Consider the following 22,112-nt stretch of genomic DNA (forward strand, 5'->3'; position numbering starts at 1 on the left):
TGCAACCAATAACACAGTATGAATCTGAAACTGTGACTGGTATTTGTTATTGAGGTATGCTAGTAAAATGACATAGAAGTTAATATATCTGGAAAAAAATTAATTTATTTATAAATTTATGATTATAATTACATTTTTCTCTAGTGATTGGATATATAAAATGAAAAATTAAGCTAAAAAAACAATTATATATACAAATGCTTACGACTTGTCAAACTCATATGTTATTATATCCGGAAAAAAAAATGTTACCAGGTTAATTACATAGTCTTGTAATCAATTGGAGATCCTCGAAATTTCTATTGCTTAAAAAGCTATACATTGTGCTTCAACATCAGTATCACTAATATAACCTTCAAATGAACTAAAACAACAGTTGGAAATGAAGTTTTTTTACTCAGAATATCTACCAAAGGGTATTGTTGTCTTTTTAACAACAATGTAGTGGAATCTATTACCAGAAGATTTCAAATTTTATTGTAAACACAAGTAACAAGTTTATGCGGTTTTGGGCTTGATGCGTTTCACCTGTGAGTATAGAAATACTCCGGCAAGGGCAATTCCAGTCCCTGAATGAAAATTGTGAGAGTGCTGGATTTTGGTTTATTAAGAAAAGATACAAGAGAAGGGCATTATAGTAAATTTTACCTATGGAGTTGATAAATGAGACCGGTGTGCGGAAGAAGAAGATAGAGGATACGATGACCACTACTCGCTTCACACAGTTGCCTACAGAATGTGTAACTGGAGATACTCTTTGCAGTATCATGTAAGCAACCTATATGGCAAATTTTATCAAACGGGTGAAATCAAAATCACAAAAAGTGAGCTATAAAAGAATTAGGTCAAACAGGTCAAAATTAAAGCCCACTCAAAGTATAGGTGTATTTGTATTGATTTAGAATTTAGATTACCTGCTGATAAGCATGGAAGCAGATTGAAGCAAGGAGAGACCTAATGTACACATGTTTGAGGTTTAGCCCCTGAAAATATAAAAGAGGGAATAAATGGCTTGATGTTATTAATATAAACCACAGGGTAACAAATTAGTGCTTGATTTTATTAATATACTCACAGCGGATTGTAGGTAAGAAGGGGTAAATTTGACTCCTTCAACGAGCAAGGCAACAGGGGTAAACAAGAAGAAAGACATAATTGTTATGATTGAGAAGAGGGTAATGTTGTCCAATGGTTCCTGTAAAATTTGCAGGTTCTTAGGTATACTTGCAGTTCATGATACCACATCAATAAACAGAAAGAATTATTAGCCAAGAATAGATTACCTCTTTCTGAACCATAACTTTTTTACTCAAAACATTGCGTGATTGATTTGCCAAATTGGATGCCATTGCACTCCAAAATCCAGGCCTATTTCCCAATTGCAAAACATTACAACATAATAAGAATTAATGATAGTGATGTCACGTTTGTTGTTGGGTCAACAGCAACGCACTTCCATTGATGTGTTTATTATAGCATCCTACTTTTATGTCTTCATCTTACAGCAATGTCATCCAAATACAAAGAAAGTTGCAATCTCATAAATGGATAAAGTTTTTAAAGTATAATGTCCTACTAACGAAAACTTTAAAAGTACGATGCTATGCTTGGTAGATTTGCAAAATACAATGCTTTAATAGTTTAATAAGAAAAGAATTGGAAATATAATACTGTATCAGAAACAAATTAAAGCAGGATGCCACAATACGTAATTAAATGAAAGTACAGTGCTATTTTTGCATTAACAAAAACAAAATGTTACTGTGCCCTCACCAATTGAAGGACACCTCGGTGAGAGATGCAAGTATCACTCCCCCAACAATAGGTACAAGGGAGCTCATTACCCATGCTGTTGGTATCTGTTCAGTGGGGGAAATAGGATTCAATACATATATGGGACAAAATATATTAATATACAACTTTTAAATGAAAATAAACCGCATCAACCGTGTCAATTGATTAAAAACTAGTAAAAAATGTATGGATATAGATAGAAAGCAAACCTCTCCTAGAAACATAGTAGATAGTATAACCGTGAAAAAAGGTTCCATTGCTTTGATTGTGTGAGTAAATGAAACAGAAACTTTTCCAAGACTCATGTTGGTTGAAAAATTGCCTAATGTGTGCATTACAGCCAATGGGAGGATTGCTACAAGCTGGGTACATGTAATTAAATTAGCATAAAAAAATATAAAATATATTTGATCAATTTCTTCATATGAATGGCATACCTGTGTACGACTGATATTCGGCCATTTATGAAGATTTAATGCCCATGTCAAAAATATAATGGTAGTCCCAACAGCAAGCTGAACTGCAGTCAAAGTTACTGGATTTGGGAAAACCTCAAGAACCTGTAAACATTGATCAGGGATGAAATTAGCATGTATACTGTATAATCTTATCTTTATGTTCAATGAAAAAAGTCAGCCAATGGGATTCAAGTACCATTCAAACTAAAATATTTTTCAAAGGTTAGTTAATATTCTCACTTTGGAATCTCATCGGTTAAACAACTCTTATGTATGTTCATACCACTTCACTGTTTTATTATAATTTTGTGGGTCCATCATCATATCTACTCCGCTTAGATCAAGTTATTTTGCTAGCACCATATCAATCATTCATGATCCAACAAAAAAATATGTTAGATTTAGATGATTTTTTTAAGTCACGATAGGAGTACATTAACTGATTCTACAGAGTTACTCCAAAATTTCTGAAAACAAATGATTCGGAACAAGTAGATCCTCGATGATTTAAATTAACAAAATCATTTCACGATTGGTTTATGATTAAATTGATTTTCACATGCATATATAACTATGTATACTCGTCCTCCATACATCAATTAAATACCAAATTCAGATGAAACGTATAATGCTTCCTAGAAGAAGAAAACAAGCAAACCTGTTTATTATAGATGTTGAAATAGATATTGAAAAGGTACCAGACTCCGAACAACAATCCAAGCACTAGCGTTTCCGCCATTTTCGATTTCGCCACAGCCGCCGCATCACTTTCATCGGCGTCATCAGGAACGGACGTCGCTTTGACTTCAAAAACATCAGATGATTCACGCTTTATAACCGGTGAACGACTCAAAATCCAACCCCCTGGCTTCCATGATGAATGCGAGCAACATAATGAAGGCGATAAACGACCAGTTGAGTAAAAAGCGATCGACGATTCCGAATGAAATGGAAGAGAAATATGATCGTATCTGTAAAACGAACTGTGATTACGTCTACCGGAAAGCGAAACTGAACCGGAGCAGGTGACGGCACCGTGAAGCATTGAGCGTGATGGATGCGGTGCCGAAGAACGGAAGAAGACCGTGTAAAGGAGGGAAAACGATTTTGCTTTCTGTTGTCCCTTTTCCTATTTATTTTAAGTAAAACTAAAACATGTTTATTAATAATCACGCTTTTAAAATTAAACTGCGCATTCACAATAACTCATCTACTATATCGTATTTTTATCAATTTAATTATTTATAAATTTCTTATTAATAGTTATCTTTTTTAAAATAATTATTTTATACAGTTAACTAATTTATATATATCCTCATTAATAAACGAAAGTTTTTTTTGCCACATGTCCTCTTCTCCTTCATTTGGATACATGTCATTTTTTAGAATTTTCTATTTTTCACTTGTCATTTTATTGTAATTTTCATTTTATTAAATTAAAATTCTTCATTTAATATGTAAGGTAACATATATATATATATATATATATATATATATATATATATATATATATATATATATATATATATATATATATAAAGTAATTATTAGAAAGAGTTTATATATGTAATGTATTCAATACACTAAAGTCTCGTTAATTTTAATAATTTAAAATTTTTCTTATTTTTCTTATAAATTCAAACTTTTTAAATTGTTAAAATTTCATATTTAATTTTTTTTTAAATAAACCCATATAATATATGGATGTTACACCTAGTATATATATATATATATATATATATATATATATATATAATATAAAACTCTTTTATTTATTTTATCTTTTTTTAAACAAACGTTGAAAATATTTTTATCTGAAAAATATTTTTTAAAACCCTTTTATTTTATTTATCTTTTTTAAATAAACATTGAAAATGTTTTTATTTGAAACAAAAAATATGTCGGGGTTTTAATTTAAAGAAAAAATATACAAAAGTTATTTGTTATGCAATTTAAAAAGTGTAAAATATTAATATACGAACACTATAAATTTGATATTTAGAAAAATATTATTTAATATTTAATAAAATAATTTAATTAAAAAATATTTAATAATTATATATTATTAAATGAGGATTAATTTTGTAGTTTTTTTTTTGTTTCTAAAAATTAAAATAATATTAAAAATATAATCAAAACTAAGAATTTTATAAGATATATGATTATACAAAAAAAATTAATTGTTTTTAAACGTTTTATTTATAGATAAGTTACTAAATTTTTGTAACTAGTTGAACATGCAGCCAAATTGGTATAAATTCCATTATGTTTCATATTTTCAATAAAACGAGTAATTATATTACACAAATTAGTTATTAACCCCAATAATATAATACAAAAATTATATATAAAATACTAAATAATCAAACAAAAAGTGATTAGACAAACAAAATTGACCCAAGCTGTGTTATCCGGTGTTAAAAATATTATTTATTTATTTATTTTGACTCATTATCTGACTCTTCCCAACCCATACGGTTTGCTATTAATAATTTTAAATTTTAATTCTCGGAAGATGGGTATTTTATTAGTAAATGGCTTTAATGGAATGTACAAACAAAAGTTATATTAAACTTTTGTCTTTAAACTTTTGGCATTTACTGTAGTTTACAACCCATGTTTATGGATATAGACCATTTATGAGTCCAGACACGTAATATTGAGTTTCTTAATGGCGTTGTGTTTGGTATGGATCCACGTATTGGATGTATTTTATAATGTTGTTTTAATGCATTCGCTTTCATATTTTTGTACATAAAAAGTTATATTATAATATGTATGATGTAATATTATATCTAGCGGCGGACGCATATATTTTTAATAGCAGTGGCACAAAAAAAAATCATCCAAATATAATAACATAATTTTTTTTTAAAGTAATAGTACATTAAACAAATTATTACATCTTAATATTTAAATTTGACATTTGTCGGTACATATGTTCTGGATTTTTTTTCTTTTCCTGTTGATGTTTCCGTCACAGCTTCACATGGAGGCAAAGATGAAGGGCCTGTTTGTTTTTGTCTTACTGGGACCGAGTCAGCGATTTGGGCTGACTCGGTCAGACAAAACCCGTTTGGTGAATAGCTTTCTCAATAAGAAGCATCTGGCTCATAAGGTTCTCAGTCAGACCAAAAAACATAGCTGACTCAAAAAATTACCTTCGTGCCCTTTCCATTCTTGCTTCCTATCGTGACCTAATTGAGAGACAACAAGCAAATTGGCCGCCATCGAATCTCTCCATCGTCGCTCTCCATCGTCGCTGTCCCTCCCCTAGTCCGACTACCAACCACAGACCTTCCCTCCGTTCAAGCTTCAACGAGAAACACATCGAAACAGGTTCGATTCTCAGCTTTTTCTGTGAAAATAGGTACTTCGATCATATGATTTGTGAAATCAGAAATCCAAAATTGGTTATGAAATCTTAAATTGGTTATGAAATCAGCAAATCATCTTTGTTTAAATGCTATGAAATTATTTGTTTAATGCTATGAAATCAAAAATTATTCTTGTTCTAACGCTATGAGATCAAAATTTCCTGTAATGTTATGAAATCTGATTTTTTTTTTCTTTTTTTGTTTACTGCTATGAAATCAAAAATTATTCTTGTTCTAATGCTGTGAATTTGGTTTTTTTGTTGTTTATTAGCTGTGAAATTGAAAACTATAAGCTGTGAAATTGAAAATTATTCTTGTTCTAATCCTGTAATGTTATGAAATCTGATTTTTTTGTTGTTTATAAGCTGTGAAATTGAAAGTTATAAGCTGTGAAATTAAAAGTTATGATGGCAATGTTGGTTTGGAACAATATCTGAAATTTTTTCTTATGTATAAGCTGTGAAATATGAAAGTTATTGGCAATGTTGTGAATTTTTTTTTTTTTTTTATAAGCTATGAAATCTGAAAGCTATTGGCAATGCTGTGATTTTTTTTTTGTTTATAAACTGTGAAATCTGAAAGTTATTGGCAATGCTGTGATTTTTTTTATAAGCTGTGACATTTGAAAGTTATTGGCAATGCTGTGATTTTTTTTATAAGCTGTGAAATCTGAAAGCTATTGGCAATGCTGTGATTTTTTTTTTTTATAAGCTGTGAAATCTAAAAGCTATTGACAATGCTGTGAATTTTTTTTGTCTATAAGCTATGACATCTGGAATCTTTTTTTATGTATAGCCAATGTTGTGATTTTTTTTTGTTTATAAGCTATGAAAGCTGTTTTTTTTGTTTATAAGCTATGTTGACCTTAATTGTTCTATTATTATTTAGGATGATGTTGATTCACTGGTAGAAGTTATGATAAAAGTTATGATAAATTACTTTAAATTTTAATGTTTTAGGATGTTGGTTTGGACCGAAAGTGAGGACAAAACTTTTCTTGATGCATGTATCCATGAACTAACCACTAATGGTCGTGAGGGTTCTGGGCTTAAGGCTAGTTCATGGAAGACAGTACGCGAAAAATTGATAAACGAACACGGTAAAGAGGTTGATCAGAAGCAAATGAGAAACCACTTTGACTACTACAAATCAAAATATGTTGCTTGGGTGAAACTGAAAAACAAAACCGGCAATATATATGATCCTATAAAAAATAAATTTAATCTAACCGATGAACAATGGAAGGAAGAGGGGAAGGTAATATTTTTATAACAAATACTATTATGATTATTTTTATAAAAAATATTAATAATCATAAAAATTGTAAACAGTTGAACAAGTACGTGTTGTCATTGAAAACTAGACCCCTGCTGTTTCCTGATCTTTGCACACAACTATTTGAAGGATCGACCTCAAACGGCTTTCAAAGTTGGGGGCCATCTTCTACAGTCCCTCGTCCTGTAGAAGAATTTAGTGTCCATGATTTTGATGATGATGTTCCAATGGAAACCTCAACACAACACGTAGGTGTAAGTGAAGAATCTTCGGGGCGTTCAAAAAATACAAAAGTTGGTGGAAACAAAAGAGTTGGTGGGAAAAAAAGATATGCAAGGGCATTAGAAGTTGAAGAGGAGATTGTCAAGCTTGCAAGGTCGTTAGTAGAAAAAAATGAAAGAATTGAAAAAAGTGAAATGGATAAGGATGTTGATGCGTGTATGGAGAAATTGAACAAAATGGAATGGGGAGAAGAAGATGAAAGATACAAGACTGCTCTTTTGCTATTTGGTGAAAGTGCTGATGTTCGAAAAGTTTGGTTACGACTTTCGCATACTAGTTGTGAGTCGTGGGTGATGGGTGCGGGTAGGAAGTATGGTTACCTTTGATGGGTGCCGGTAGAAAAGTTTGGTTACTAGTTTTTTTGTTGCATGACTTTTTGTTATCTGCATGACTTTTGGATCCTATGTTTGATGACTTTTTTGGATGTTACTTTGGATGATGTTTACTGGTTTTTTGTTATATGACTTTTGTTGCTTTGGATGATATGTTATTGGATATTGAATATGCCTTTTGTTACTTTGGATGATGTTTACTAATTTTTTTGGTGCATGATTTTGTTTTTAGTTTAACATGTTACCTAATTGTTTGTAACATGTCAAGTATGGTTTCCGATGGTGAAGTTGTAGCTTTTCTTTTACTTGTGTTTTATTGGTTGAGGTTAAATCGGCGCAGACTAATCAGAATCCATAGAATTAGAGATAACGATTCAAGCGGGTATGTGTATACGCAAGATTTGATGTACGGAGACCCTACACAATGTTTCGATATGATGCGTCTTACACAAGAGGCATTTGCATTGTTATGCAACCATTTTACCCAAAAAAATTGGTTGCAAGCTAGTAGGACAATTAGCATTGAAGAGAAGATGGTTATGTTCTTACACGTTATAGGACATAATGAACGTTTTCGTGCGGTTAAGGGAAGATTTTATCACTCCACACAAACGATTCATCAATGTTTTCACGAGGTCCTAACTGCAATGATGTGTTTTGCAAAAGAAATTATAGTACCAACAACTCCTAATCCAACAAGACATAACTCGGAACGACATAGACGGTTGAAAAATATTTTTTCCGGAGCAATAGGTGCATTAGATGGAACTCTTGTACATGCGGTTGTACCCGTTGATCAACAAACTCGTTATAGGGGAAGAGGAAAAGGAGAATGTTTTCAAAATGTAATTGGAATTTGTGATTTTGATATGATATTCACCTTTGTTTGGGCTGGATGGGAAGGTATAGCACATGATTCAAGAGTTTTGAAAGAAGTTGCATTCAATTCGACTTATGGATTTCCATTTCCTTCACCAGGTTTGTAATCTTTATATAATTTTTATTATCTATCTTCTTTATATAATATGTGTCATTATATAATATATTTCACATTCATTTGCAGATAAATATTACCTTTGTGATGCCGCGTATACAAACACTCGTGGGTTTATGGCTCCATACCGCAATACTAGGTATTGGTTAGCCGATTTTCGAAGAGGCAGACCTTTAACTAAAGAAGAAAGGTTCAATTATGCTCATGCACAACTTAGAAATGTTATTGAGCGTGCTTATGGTGTATTGAAGGCGAGATTCCCAATCTTAAAACAAATGACCCCTTATCCTTTTACAGTGCAAAGAGACATAGTCATTGCTTGTGTCGCGGTCCATAATTTTATAAGGAAGTACAATATAGAAGATGACTTGTTTAGAAATTTTGAGGAGGACACTATGGTTACTCCTGACGTCCAAGGTGGGGGAATCGATAGAGAAAACATACAAGGCATATAATGGGGTCCAGAAGCCATTGAATATATGCGTGTTTTGCGTGATCAGATTGCAAATCAATTACTCTCACCTACTTTACGTTAAATTATTATGTTATTTTAAATTTCTTTATGTTTTTTTGGATATTAAATGATTTATGTTTAATTTACTTTTTGTATGACATTTTTTATTTGTGTGTAATTTATATTTTGTATGACAATATGTATGTTTTTATAATTATTCAGCAATTTAATCCATTTATATATATAACAAAAGGGTAAAATTGTCATTTTCATCACTCAGCACGTTCAGTCAGATGTACAATCAAACAACATGATTTCTTACTCAGTCAGGATTTCTTACCCAGACAGACATTTCTCAGTCAGCACTTTCTCAGCCAACAACTATCAAACGGGACCGAACTCTTTTTTTTTCCTGCTTTGTACGATTGTGCTTATAGCTACACCTATAACTAAAGAATTGGGTATTGGGTTTAATTTGGCTGTGAGCTAATATTTTATTTCTAACTTGGTGGTGGGCTTAGCTAGCTTTAAACATTAGAGTTACGCCTATAATTTTTTTTTGGACAACAGGTGCACTTATATAAAATAAAAAATATATTTTTTTACACTTGTGGACAATATTGGAGTAGCGGTCTGGGACCTCATTTGCTCCATATATGTCCGCACTGATTTAATCATTAGAGTTGCGCCTATAATTAAGTCATGTGTTTTACTTTTAACAAAAAACTAATATGTAATCATATATTTTGTTTACTACTTATGAAATTATTGATGAACTTGGGGTTCATGGACTAAGACCAACAAAAATATCATGACAAAAATATTATGAAAAACCAACTAACATGTTACCAACTGAATCAAAAATGTTGGTAAGTTTGGTGGTAGCCAACATGATTGAGTGGTAGTATCATACCAATTGAATAATCATGGTACGGTAGTGATACAAAGTTTTTAATACCATGTTAATACGATACCAATCAATTTCCTATATAAAGTTTTTAATACCACGGTAATACGATACCAATCAATTTCCTATATATATATATATATATATATATATATATATATATATATATATATATATATATATATATATATACACACACACACTAGTACTTGAGCCCGCACTTTGGCGCGGGTTTTTAAGTGTTTTTCTTACGAATTACGATAGTAGATGAGAGAAAATCAGATTATATATACTACGGAGATACTGAATAGCCACAAAAGTTTAGAAAACGAATTAGTGAAAGTGAAATTTCGAAAGTTGAAGACGGAGGGGGTGAAAGTGATATTTTAAAAAAGTAAAAAGATGGAATATATCATTTTATAAAATAGAAGGGTTCCAAGTGATGGATAATACAAAGTTGAGGATAAAAGATAAAGAGGTAAAAGTGATATTTTACAAAGTTGGAGGTGGAGGGGTGAAAGTGATACTTTAAAAAGTAAATTAATAGAAATATTATCTTACAAAATAGAGGGGTTGCAAGTAACGGATTATATAAAATAGTATCAACTATAGTGATTTTTTCTATTGAGAGTGTAAAGTAAATTTCTAAAAGATAGAGGGGTGGAAAATGCATTTTACAGAGTATAGGAGGAAAAATCATATTTATATATACTACAGGATAAACATGAAAGTTTAGAAAACGGAGGGGTGAAAGTGATATTTTAAAAAAGTAAAAGTATGAAAAAAAACCATTTTACTAAATATGAGGGTTTAAAATGACAGATTATACAAAGTTGAGGGATTAAAACTACACTTTAAGCATTGATATGCTTGTATATTGTGCATTACCACTTGTACTATTCACTACATTCAATTTTAGTGAATTTTGTAGAACGAAGATAAACACAAAAACTTAGAAAATGAGAGGTGAAAGTAACATTTTACAAAGTTGAAGGTAGAGGTGGTGAAATTTATATTTTAAAAGTAGAGGGGTTACCACTTGTACTAATAGCAAGGTTTTGAAAACCGGACCGGTCGTCTTAAAGGTTCGATGGCTCAACTGGTCCAACCGGTCGGACCGGCTTAAAAAACCGGGTATATATATATATATATATATATATATATATATATATATATATATATATTAAAAAAATAAAAATAAAGAGGAAACAAAATAAATTAATAAAACAAAGGGAAAGTATTAGAAAGTGGCAATGTGATTGTTTATTGTTATGAGTTTTAATCCCACATCTATTACATGGAAAAAAAAATGTAAAGGGCTGTGGCTTAATAGTAAGAGGGAATGAAAGGGAATTCATCCCACATCGGCGCTTGAATGAAAGTTTTAAGGCTGACCTCCTTTATTAAAAGGAACCAACACGTGTTAAATTTTCAGCATACAGATGTCATTTTGGTATACATGAGCCGGGTTTTATTGGTTCAACCACTCCGGTTTTAACCGGTTTTCATTGAACCGCCCGGTTTTTACCGGTTTAAAAACAAACGGTTTTTTGGACATAAAGAACCGGATCCTTGACCGGTTCCCGGTTAAACCGGTTGAACTGGTCGGTCCGGTCCGATTTTCAAAACAGTGACTAATAGTTACAATGAACGGGGACGGGGATAAATACAAAAGTTTAGAAAATAAAGGGGTAAAACCGTAAAAGTGATAATTTATAAAGTTGAAGGGCGTGAAGTGATAATTTACAAAGTAAAAGAGAATAAAAATATCATTTTACAAATTAAAGGGTTTACCACTTGTACTATTAGCTACAATAAATTTTAAGGGGACCGAGATAAACACGAAAGTTTAAAAAATGAAAGGCTGAAAGTGATATTTTACAAAGTTGAAGGTAAATGCAAGTGAAAGTGATATTTTAAAAAGTAAATAAAAAATATCATTTTACAAAGTAGAAGGGTTGCAAGTGACATGTTGTATAAAGTAGAGGTTATAAGTGAGGGATTATAGAAAGTTGGGGGATTTAATTTGGACTTCATGCATTAAACACTTATACATCATGCATAAAATCATATCCTTTTAGCCACAGTAGTTATTTCTCACAAACGAAAAGTTTAGTTTTTGGAGATATATATATATATATATATATATATATATATATATATATATATATATATATATATATATATATATATATATAGAGAGAGAGAGAGAGAGAGAGAGAGAGAGGTATGTTTAGTGTTTAAGATTTTAAGAGCTTTATTATTATTATTATTATTATTATTATTATTATTATTATTATTATATATATATATATATATATATATATATATATATGTAACATCCCCTCTGGCACGTATCACAATATTGTCCGCTTTGGGGCACTCGGCACGAGGACTTCCCAGGGGGTCACCCATCCTGGTACTACTCCCGCCCGAGCACGCTTAACTGCAGAGTTCTTATGGGATCTGCTGCCCTCACATCTTTAAAACGCGTTGTGACACGGAAGGTATCCACACCCCTTATAAGGAGATGTTTCGTTCTCCTTCCAAGCCGATGTAGGATCAGGTGCAACCCACCTTCACCCCCCATTATAGGGTTCGACGTCCCTGTCGAACACATTGACTCGTGCCCTAGCTCTGATACCATTTGTAACATCCCCCTCTGGCACGTATCACAATATTGTCCGCTTTGGGCCACTCGGCACGAGGACTTCCCAGGGGGTCACCCATCCTGGTGCTACTCCCGCTTGAGCACGCTTAACTGCAGAGTTCTTATGGGATCTGCTGCCCTCACGTCTTTAAAACGCGTTGTGACAAGGAAGGTATCCACACCCCTTATAAGGAGATGTTTCGTTCTCCTTCCAAGCCGATGTAGGATCAGGTGCAACCCACCTTGTGTAACATCCCAAAAATACAAGCCAAAATTTTCATTTTTAAATACGTAATTATAAAACCAACAGTGTAATAAAACATTTGTAATATCATGTCATGTCAAAACCAAAGTAGAAATAATCAATCATGTTATCATAAAACAGTATCAGAGTGTAATCCCAAAGTTCTCATGTGCGGAAAACCATAGTGTGATGCGCTGCGATCAAGACGGCTCCTTTCCTTTGAAAAAGAAGTACCTGAAACCAAAACTAAAAACCGTAAGCACGAAGCTTAGTGAGTTCCCCCATCATACCACATACCATACAATATAATGTTAGGCAATTCTGGGGCGCCTGCCTTACCTAGGTCAAACCATTATGGGGTGTTTGATGTACCTAGGTCAAACCATTATCGGGTGTTTGACATACCCAGGTCAAGCCATTATGGGGTGCTTGACGTACCCGTCGGTCTATTTCACCCGACTACCGGGGACTATTTCACCCCCTACTACTACCACATAGCATAACATAATGTATTGTCAGACAATTCTGGGGTGTCTAACTTACCTATGTCAAGTCATTATGGGGTGCTTGACATACCCGTCGGTCTATTTCACCCGACTACCGGGGACTATTTCACCCCCTACTGCTACTATCACATATATCATAACATATCATGCCAGCATATAAACATATCATCACATACTGTCAGACATATCTGGGGTGTTTGACCTACCCTTCGGTCCTAGCAATCGAACTCTACTACTATCACATATACATATCATGCCAACATATAACATATCAGGTAGTAGCAACCTAGATGATATCACAAAGACAATCATCTAACATACAACTCCTACTGGTAGGCCGACATTGTGGCCGTAGACCCACCGCTACTGGAAGGTAACTCACATCACACTGCTGAAGTCCCGTAGTCACAATCCCACACTGCTGAAGTCCCGCAGGCTGAACCCCAGCTATTGGTTGACAGATTCCCGAACTGTCAATCACCAAAATAACACCCAATTAATAATTGGGTACCAACACATAACCATAATACATACTTGGATAATTACTATATTACTCCATGCTTGGCTTATTTAAGCCCAACAAGGCCCAATCCATAAACACAAAGCCAACTAAGAAACAAAGCCCAACATATGGCCCAATTTTCCAAATTGGGCCTAGGCCTATACATGGTCTCATTCTAAGGCCGAACATCATATAATCATTAAGGCCCAAACTATGGCGCATCTATGGCCCAATTTTCCAAATTGGGCCCAAGCCCCTTACATGGGCCTTACCCTAGGCCCATTAAATTACTCTAGACCATTTGCTTGATCTTGGATAGTCCATTTAATAACCCACATCATCAAGGCCCAAAAGGAAGGCCCAACAATAAACCCAAGTGAAATTAGGGTTTCACATAAAATGATGATTAGGGTTAAGTTTCCTACTTAACCCATTAAGGACTTAATCCATTAAGTCCATTATCGCTTAGATTAATCTTTGCCAATGTTTATTATTTAATATCTCGAGTTATTAAATAATTCTTGTGTGTGATCCAAATAATTCTTAAAGTTAGGGTTTTATTGGCATTAGGGTTTTCCAATCCAGTTATTAGCCCATTTATCAATTTGTTGGCCTTTTATGTCAATTAGGGCTTTATTGGGCCTATTAAGCACACTAAAAATATTATTAAGCCCATTAGGGTTTTATTGGGTCCATTAGAGTTCATTAAGCCTCATTGGGCCCATTAGAGCTCCTTTGAGCCCATTAGGGTTTCACTAAGCCCAAAAAAATCAATCATAAGAGGCAAGACGCACCGCCACCCGACACGGCGGCCGGTGGTGGCAGACACCACCTGAAGGTGGTGGTTTTCTCTTTCCTTTCTTTATCTCATTTTACAATTTACAAAGAAAATACTAAAAATAAACACACACACACACACTACACTAAATAATACACACCCGCAACCACCCTTGTGGTGGCCTGCGGTGACATGGGGTGGCAGCCACCACCTCATGGTGGTGGCAATGGCAGCTCTCGGCTTCCCGGCCACGCAACCCATCTCCACATCTCTGAAATAACACACAACCACGACATACATGTGCATCAGAAATAGAAACACACCCATACACCCGTGCTTGGAAAATTGGACGCAACCACCCACCTGGTGGTGCGTGGTGACGGCAGCGGCGGCTTCAGGCAGCGTTGCAGCAATAAAATGGAGAAAAGGAAGGTTTCGGGACGTCACAGCCATGTTCCATCTTCTCCCGACATCCTCAGCGTTCCCTCCGTCGCTTCACGCTCTTCGTCGGCAGCTGATGCAATAATGGCGGCATCAGGGTCGTTTGCGGCCTTTTCTTCTTCTTCGATCACGCCCCCCGCTTTGGTCTCGATGGGGTTCCCAGTGTACACAACGCCTACGGAAGTAGCGCAATAGTGGTGGCTTTCATCGACGCGACAGCAGGCGGGACGACGATTGAGGAGGCTCTAGTGGTGTGGCCGCTACCGGAAATGGAGAAGGAGGAAGGTGGCGGCTGGAACATAAAGGAGGGTTTAGGGTTAGGGTTTGCCCGATAGAAAAGTTATATACTCGGTACTTCACTCATCTTTTCCATAATGACAGCTTCGGGCCCTCCTCCATAAGATCCTTTCATTAGGAGTCTATAAGTTTCCATTTAAACCCTGCCCCTTCAATTCCTTTACAATTTAAGTCCAAATTTTACTAAAAAACCCTTCTTTCAACAAATCCTTTTCAAAATCAATCCATAATTTATCTTTTAAACCCCTAATTCTCAGTTATGTTATGACATAATCAGCCATTCCACCCCATTTCCTTTTAAATTAAATTCAAATAATTACCACAGAGCCCCTATCTTCATAAATAATTATAAACTAAGTCCGAAAATTACACTTTTAACCCTCGACTTCTAAAATGGTGGCAATTAGCTCTTCGAGACCATCCTTTTATACATAATTATTTATTTTAGGGCTACAAGTCCTTTATTTATTTATTTATTTAATAAATAAACGGGTGTTACAATATATATATATATATATATATATATATATATATATATATATATATATATATATATATATATATATATATATATATATATATAACTTGCGCCACTTTTGATTAATGTTACGCCAAATGGGAAGGAATTATGCCATGCTTGCATGAAGATTGGCCATCTTGGTCCCCTGATGAGCCATGATGTCCCTAATGAGTCACAAAGTCCTCTATGATGCTCATAAATTGGTGATGCTTAAGGAATATAACATGTTGTGTCACCATGATGGATGATGCGCCACTAGTGTTCATGATGCATCACATGTGCAACATGATGATCCATTATGGCTCAAGGTGATCCATCATGTGTGTTGTTGAAGCTCATGTGTTGTGTGACATGGATGAATGTTCTAAATTTTGATGCATGGCGAAATGTGATTGGTTGACACCTTTCATTGACCTATGGCCCGATGGGCTTGGCCTATTAGGGTTTTATGTTTGATCCCTTAAGTATAAATAGGGATGCATGTTAAGTCATTTGTATGTCTTGAATTTAGAGTGATAAGTGAATCTTTGTGAATTTGTACTTGTAACATCTGTTTTAGAACTCTGAAATAAAGAATATTCCCCTCGTGCTCGTGGACATAGGTCGTCTTGACTGGGTGAGACAGAGCTTTCAAGCAAATTCAAAAATGTTTGTATCTGATTTTGGCTTGTCTAGTTGACCTCGAGTTGTTTCCACGTCTTCTAATTATACTAAATACAAGGTTATAAAAATCGCTCGACGGTCGACTGGTGTTAAGGGATTAATCGGTCTTGACGGGAATTAATCGGGGACCATAGATTATTAATAAAATATTAAAATTAATTAAATATTAATATATCTTAAGAAAAACAAGTATTTCAAAATTAGAAAATAAAAAAATTTGTAATTTGGAAATTTTTAAATACGAAAATATGAACATTTTGGTATAATATTTGAAATTTTGAAAATTTAAAAATTTTGGAGTAAAAAAAAAATATTAGTTTTTTGATTTTTTTTTAAAATTTTAATTTTTTTTTTTACATTTTTTGACTTTTTTTGATTTTTTTTTTACTTTTGTTGACCGATTAATCCCGCCAAGGTCGATTAATCCCGCCAAACCCGATTAATCATAAATTTCCGATTAATGTCCTAATCCTCGACGGTTGGAAAACGTCAAACGATTAATCCCGATTTCTGCAACCATGACTAAATACAAGTATTTAAGACCCAAAACAGGCAACTAATAAGTGTATTTTAGTCATTTTATAGTCATTTTGACTGTGATCAACAAGTGGTGATTAAGAAGTAATATAACTTGGAAGAAGGTGGAATAACACACAAGGCTATTAATGTGAGTAACTACCGGATACATGTCCCCATTTTAACAAATGGTGAGTTTAGGAAATAAAGTGTGTTTAAATGTTTACTAACTTGCTTGCTATGTGAAATATAACATGTATCTATGTGTGTATTCATGAAAATGATATTTTTGAAATAGTATTTGTTATTACTAAATGGATATGATGGTTTACAAATGAATTTCCTCATGAAATTGTGCATTCATCTTAGGATGTAACCGACTTAAGTTGTCCGACCATAAAAATCCATGGTAAATGATGACAATGATGACGGGTGACTAAAAGTGTCAAATGATCAAGTGATGGTACTATATAAAACGACTCACTTGCATGCAAGGCTAACGACTTTGTATGCGGATTTCATGTTTGGGCACATTATCCTAACTATAACTTTAGAGTTTCACTTGTAATGTTTGACAAACATGTCTTATTTGCTTGGACACTCTCACATGATGATGATGTAGAGTCACTTATCACTTTATAACTTATGAGGTTTGACATATGTGAGTGATTTGGGAAAGGGTTAGAAACATATTGCATCGTATTTAATCTTTTACAACTAATGGTGTTATATTTTGATTTAATTATGATTAAATGATAACTTACCAATGACTAACGAAATAAGACTTTTCAATGAGTTAAAGACTATCTTATTTGTGTATGATTATGACTGATGACTTATTTTTATTAGAAGTTTTTTCAAATGATTTTGGGGTTTTCCCATTTGTTATATGAGTGTTCAAATCCTTTTTACTTCAAAGATGTGAAATCACATTATTACTCACTAGACATTCACAATTCATAACATATATTTTGACATGTATTCATGTGAAAGCATTGATTGGAGCTTACAATACTTTGGTTATTTACGAAGACCATATTTATGCAGTGGTTTCATGACTACACTCTAAAGCCCAATTTAGATTGTAAAAAATCGAGAGTGTATGTGAGTGTATAAGAACGAAGAGTATACTGAAAATGTTGTGCCATGTGTTGTCTTTCATGAGGATGATATTTATGTTGTTGGTGTAGGATAGTAAGTATATATTTGTCAAGAAAAAAGGTTGTTGTGAGTAATATGTACTTTTGAAAAATTTGTTTATTGTGTTTAATCTAATACAGGACATGACCTATTGTTGGGTTGTATGACGTTGGTGTTAAATATGTTTCACCCTTATGTCAGGTTTTGACGTTAAGTGCACATTATGGGTCAGTCGCTTGCCTTAATAATATTATAATACACAATAGTTTAAAATACATCAATATTTCATTTTCAAAGTATAATAGTTTCTTTTATTTGGGTTGAAGGGTGGAAGATATGCATGTAACATTATTATCATGTTTTTCTCCTGCTTGATAATTGTTTTATATAGATATTAATTCTACGCAAATAAAGTGTACCTAAAAAAACTTTGAAGTTGCTTTTTACTTTAGAAAAAATATGTTTAATGTATAAATATTCTTATCTCTAAATATTATTAAAAGAGAACCTTTAATTTACCAATGAAGCAATCAAGACCCTTGATTGTATTTCAATCATATGATTTTAACCATTAGATCAAATTGATGACATCATCTTCTCAAAATAGAATTCAAACATTTAATTATAGAATCTTTAAATTTACCAATTATATTTCAAACACAATTACATTAAATTATAGAATCTATTCATACTTTCAAAAATATATTTCACAATTCGGGCATAATTACATTTAATTATAGAATCTTTAAAATCGGCAATTATGTTATCAATTAAAGCATGTCATTCTATTTATATATGAGACATCAGTTTCTCCATAAATCTAGCCAAAAACATGAATAACTGTCCCCATCTTTCTCCTATATTTTTTCTCTTAAACCAGAATTCCTTAATCCTCTTCTTCCTTATGCCAATGGTTGTGCTTCAATTGATGTTTTGTGTGTTTATAACAGAATGTAGCACCATAAGGTGGTTCCTTTTTCTCATGTATTCTTAGAATTTGCGTATTGCCTCTTTCTTGCATCTACAATTATCATACATTTGCTTTGGCTTCACACAAATCTCTACAAACTGAAGCAAGCATCTCCTTCAAGACATCTTTTGACGATCTATGTCATCATTAACCCTAATTAATATTGTTCATAATTTAATTCAATTATTTATAGTTTTTGGCTTCAAAATTTAAACCTGATAGTTTTTTCTTTTTAAAAAAACTCATTAAATAAGCATATCAATAATTATGTTATCTTTAATATATATTAAAACAAAAATCTTATGATATCATCTGAAACAATCTGGGTCATTGACTGCATTTCAATCTTATGTTTTCCACCATTAGATCAAATTGGTGACATTATCTTCCCCAAATGGAATATATTTAATTCTAATAAATGCTTTCCAATTGTCAAACAGAATTAACTTAAATCCATTGAAATAGAATGTATTTAATTTTAATAAATTTTCCCCTATTTTAAATCTTGAATTTCCGGTTATAAAGGTTTTAAAATAGTCAACTTTAAAAACATATTATTGGAAGAGAAAATGACAAAAATAGCCAATTACACTAATTGCATTACAAAAATAGCCAAAAAAAATCGGGATTACATATTTAGCCACCCATTTCGCAGATGAGAAGGTCCCATCTGCGAAATGGGCATCTCATCTGCGAATGTACAAGTGCCTGAAGCACAGAAATGGGTGATTTTTAGGTATAAAAACATTTTTTTTTTCATTTTCACCATTCTCTACACAAAAACTCTCTCTAACTTTGGGCTTCTCTCGGAATTTTGGCTAGTTTTTGAAGAAAATGGAGGATTATGTCAACAATCCCGCAAATATGGTTAGATTTTAACTCTTTTAATGTTTAAAGTTATTTTTTTTTATCAATTGTTGTATTATTTAGTGTTAAAAAAGGGTAATTTTGTTGTGTTTGATAGTTTTAGTATATTTTTAGTATACTTGAAGTTTAAATGCAAGTAGAGACAAGTAGAGACTGCGTAGATAATGTTTACAATTTGTTATTTTTTGTAGTTTTTTAGTTGTTGTATAACCTGAAATCTTGTAAATTTTTATCCTATAATTGTTTATATAAACTGCAAAATAGTTGTTTGTATATATATTTGTCGTATAACATTTGTATAAGTTGAAAATTTGTCGTATATATATTGTTAGAAATTGTTTTTATTTGTCGTATAAGTTGAAAAATTTGTATAAAGTAGTCGTATAACTTGCAAAATTGTTAGTTTGGTTGTCGTTTTATTTTTAAATTTTTTTGTTTATATGGTTATATAATGTTAGTTTTAATTAGAAAGATAAAAATTGTTTATATATTTGTCGTTTAAGTTGAAAATTTGTTTAAGTTGAAAATATGTTTAAGTTGAAAATATTTATTAAATATAATTATGTATGATATTGTTTTCTATCGTAAATATATTTGTTGTATAACTTGGAAAATTGTTTATATATGTGTATGTTATTGTTTTTTATCGGGGAAATATATATATTAGTAATTAAGAAAGTATTTGCAGTTCGTAATCATATATTTAAAAAAAAATATATTTTTTAGTTATCTAATTTGTTTTTGTGTTTTTTTTTTGCAGCATGATTTTAGTTTAATGAATACGAAAGCCTTTGCGAACCTAAAAGGCTCTGGCGGTAACATATGGGAAGTCTTTGAAGTTTTAGATGATGCCCGACGTGCTATTTTCAGAAATACCGTCTTTGGCTATTTTATTGATGTCCCTCGTTTACAAGGGGACGCTTTATTGTTTCATAAAATGTTCCTTCATCAGATCCGGCCGGACCCTGTTTTATCTCCAGATGGAATAAAACGTTTATATTTTCGAGTAGGCAATACCAAAATGGTTTATGGGCCGGAAGAGTTTTGTTTGATTACCGGCTTCAATTTTGGGGAGTATCCAAAAAACATTGGGAGAAAAGGGTCAGAAAAATTAATAAGCAGTAAAAAAAGATGTTTACTGCGTGAACGGCTATTTCCGGACCATACTAATAGTTCGGTGAAAATCGGCGACCTGAAAAGTTTAATTTTAAATCAAACATTCCTAGCACTTGACGACCTTGATGCAGTTAGAGTATGTTTGATATACATTTTGTGTGAAGGTTTTTTGGGCAAAGAAGTTAACGATCGGGTGCCACAAGATTGGTTTTATTTGGCTGAGAATTTGGATCTCTGGAATAGGTATATTTTCTTTACGTTAAAAGTTCTATTTTATTAAAGTTATAATTTATATAATAATCAATTTTGTTTTTTTTGTTTTGTTAGCTTCGCTTGGGGTAGCTATCTATGGGATTTTACTTATGTTGACCTTGAGGATCCGTGGAATAAGATACATCATTATTTATCACTTCCTGAGCGTGGTCAAACTTTAAAGTATTCCGTCTCAGGATTTACGGCTCCAATTAGGGTATAAAAATTTTCTTATATTTAAATTGTTTTATTGTTATATTTTTTATTTTTATTTTAACTTTTATTACTGTTATTGTACAAAATTGTAGATATGGATATATGAGATGATTCCGGCTGTTCGTGCATGTGGATTTGCATTGAGAAAAAATAAAGACTTGCCTCGGATGAAAAGATGGAGCGGAACAAAAAAATTGAAATGGGTTGACGTGAACAAGATTTGGTCAAAGATGCATGTTTAAAAATATTTCGTTTATTATTAATAAAGTTGATTATTATAGTTTTATATGCATTTTTAATATGTTTAATTTTTTAGGAGGGGCTACCACCAAGACAAAACATGTTACCGGGTGATGGTGAGATGACATCTTTTTATTATATGTCATTTCAAGAGTATGTATATGGTGAAGGGAAAGCAGTTCCATCCCCAGTACGGGACCATTTTAGGAGACAAGACGAATCTTCGTCTAGTATGTCGTCCAGTGGTCGCTCTCATGGTAGAGGTCGGGGCAGTGGGAAACACAAGCTATAAGAGTTGTTGAAACGGGTACATGCACTGGA

At 32.6% G+C, this 22,112-nt stretch overlaps 3 protein-coding genes across 3 annotated transcripts; 2 read left to right on the forward strand and 1 right to left on the reverse strand.

Annotated features, from left to right (window-relative positions):
• Nucleotides 1-208: 208 nt before the first annotated feature.
• LOC111913553 (triose phosphate/phosphate translocator, non-green plastid, chloroplastic) lies at nucleotides 209-3,385 on the reverse strand. Its single transcript, XM_023909274.2, has 9 exons — nucleotides 2,911-3,385; nucleotides 2,232-2,354; nucleotides 2,004-2,156; nucleotides 1,774-1,859; nucleotides 1,284-1,368; nucleotides 1,076-1,195; nucleotides 915-983; nucleotides 649-778; nucleotides 209-569 (listed from the first exon to the last, which is right to left on the reverse strand). The coding sequence occupies exons 1-9, from the start codon at nucleotides 3,295-3,297 to the stop codon at nucleotides 499-501; spliced, it is 1,224 nt and encodes a 407-aa protein (XP_023765042.1). The 5' UTR covers nucleotides 3,298-3,385; the 3' UTR covers nucleotides 209-498.
• A 2,980-nt stretch (nucleotides 3,386-6,365) lies between these two features.
• Nucleotides 6,366-7,512, forward strand: LOC111913608 (L10-interacting MYB domain-containing protein-like). Its single transcript, XM_052765354.1, has 3 exons — nucleotides 6,366-6,370; nucleotides 6,589-6,886; nucleotides 6,961-7,512. The coding sequence occupies exons 1-3, from the start codon at nucleotides 6,366-6,368 to the stop codon at nucleotides 7,510-7,512; spliced, it is 855 nt and encodes a 284-aa protein (XP_052621314.1).
• Nucleotides 7,513-19,867: 12,355 nt separating this feature from the next.
• LOC122194778 (uncharacterized) lies at nucleotides 19,868-22,084 on the forward strand. Its single transcript, XM_052769429.1, has 4 exons — nucleotides 19,868-19,967; nucleotides 20,728-21,326; nucleotides 21,411-21,552; nucleotides 21,644-22,084. Exons 1-4 carry the CDS (start codon nucleotides 19,935-19,937, stop codon nucleotides 21,791-21,793), a joined length of 924 nt encoding a protein of 307 aa, XP_052625389.1. The 5' UTR covers nucleotides 19,868-19,934; the 3' UTR covers nucleotides 21,794-22,084.
• Nucleotides 22,085-22,112: the final 28 nt, after the last annotated feature.

The sequence above is a fragment of the Lactuca sativa genome, chromosome 1 (genome assembly GCF_002870075.4).
Source record: "Lactuca sativa cultivar Salinas chromosome 1, Lsat_Salinas_v11, whole genome shotgun sequence".
Classification (NCBI taxonomy): Eukaryota; Viridiplantae; Streptophyta; class Magnoliopsida; order Asterales; family Asteraceae; genus Lactuca; species Lactuca sativa.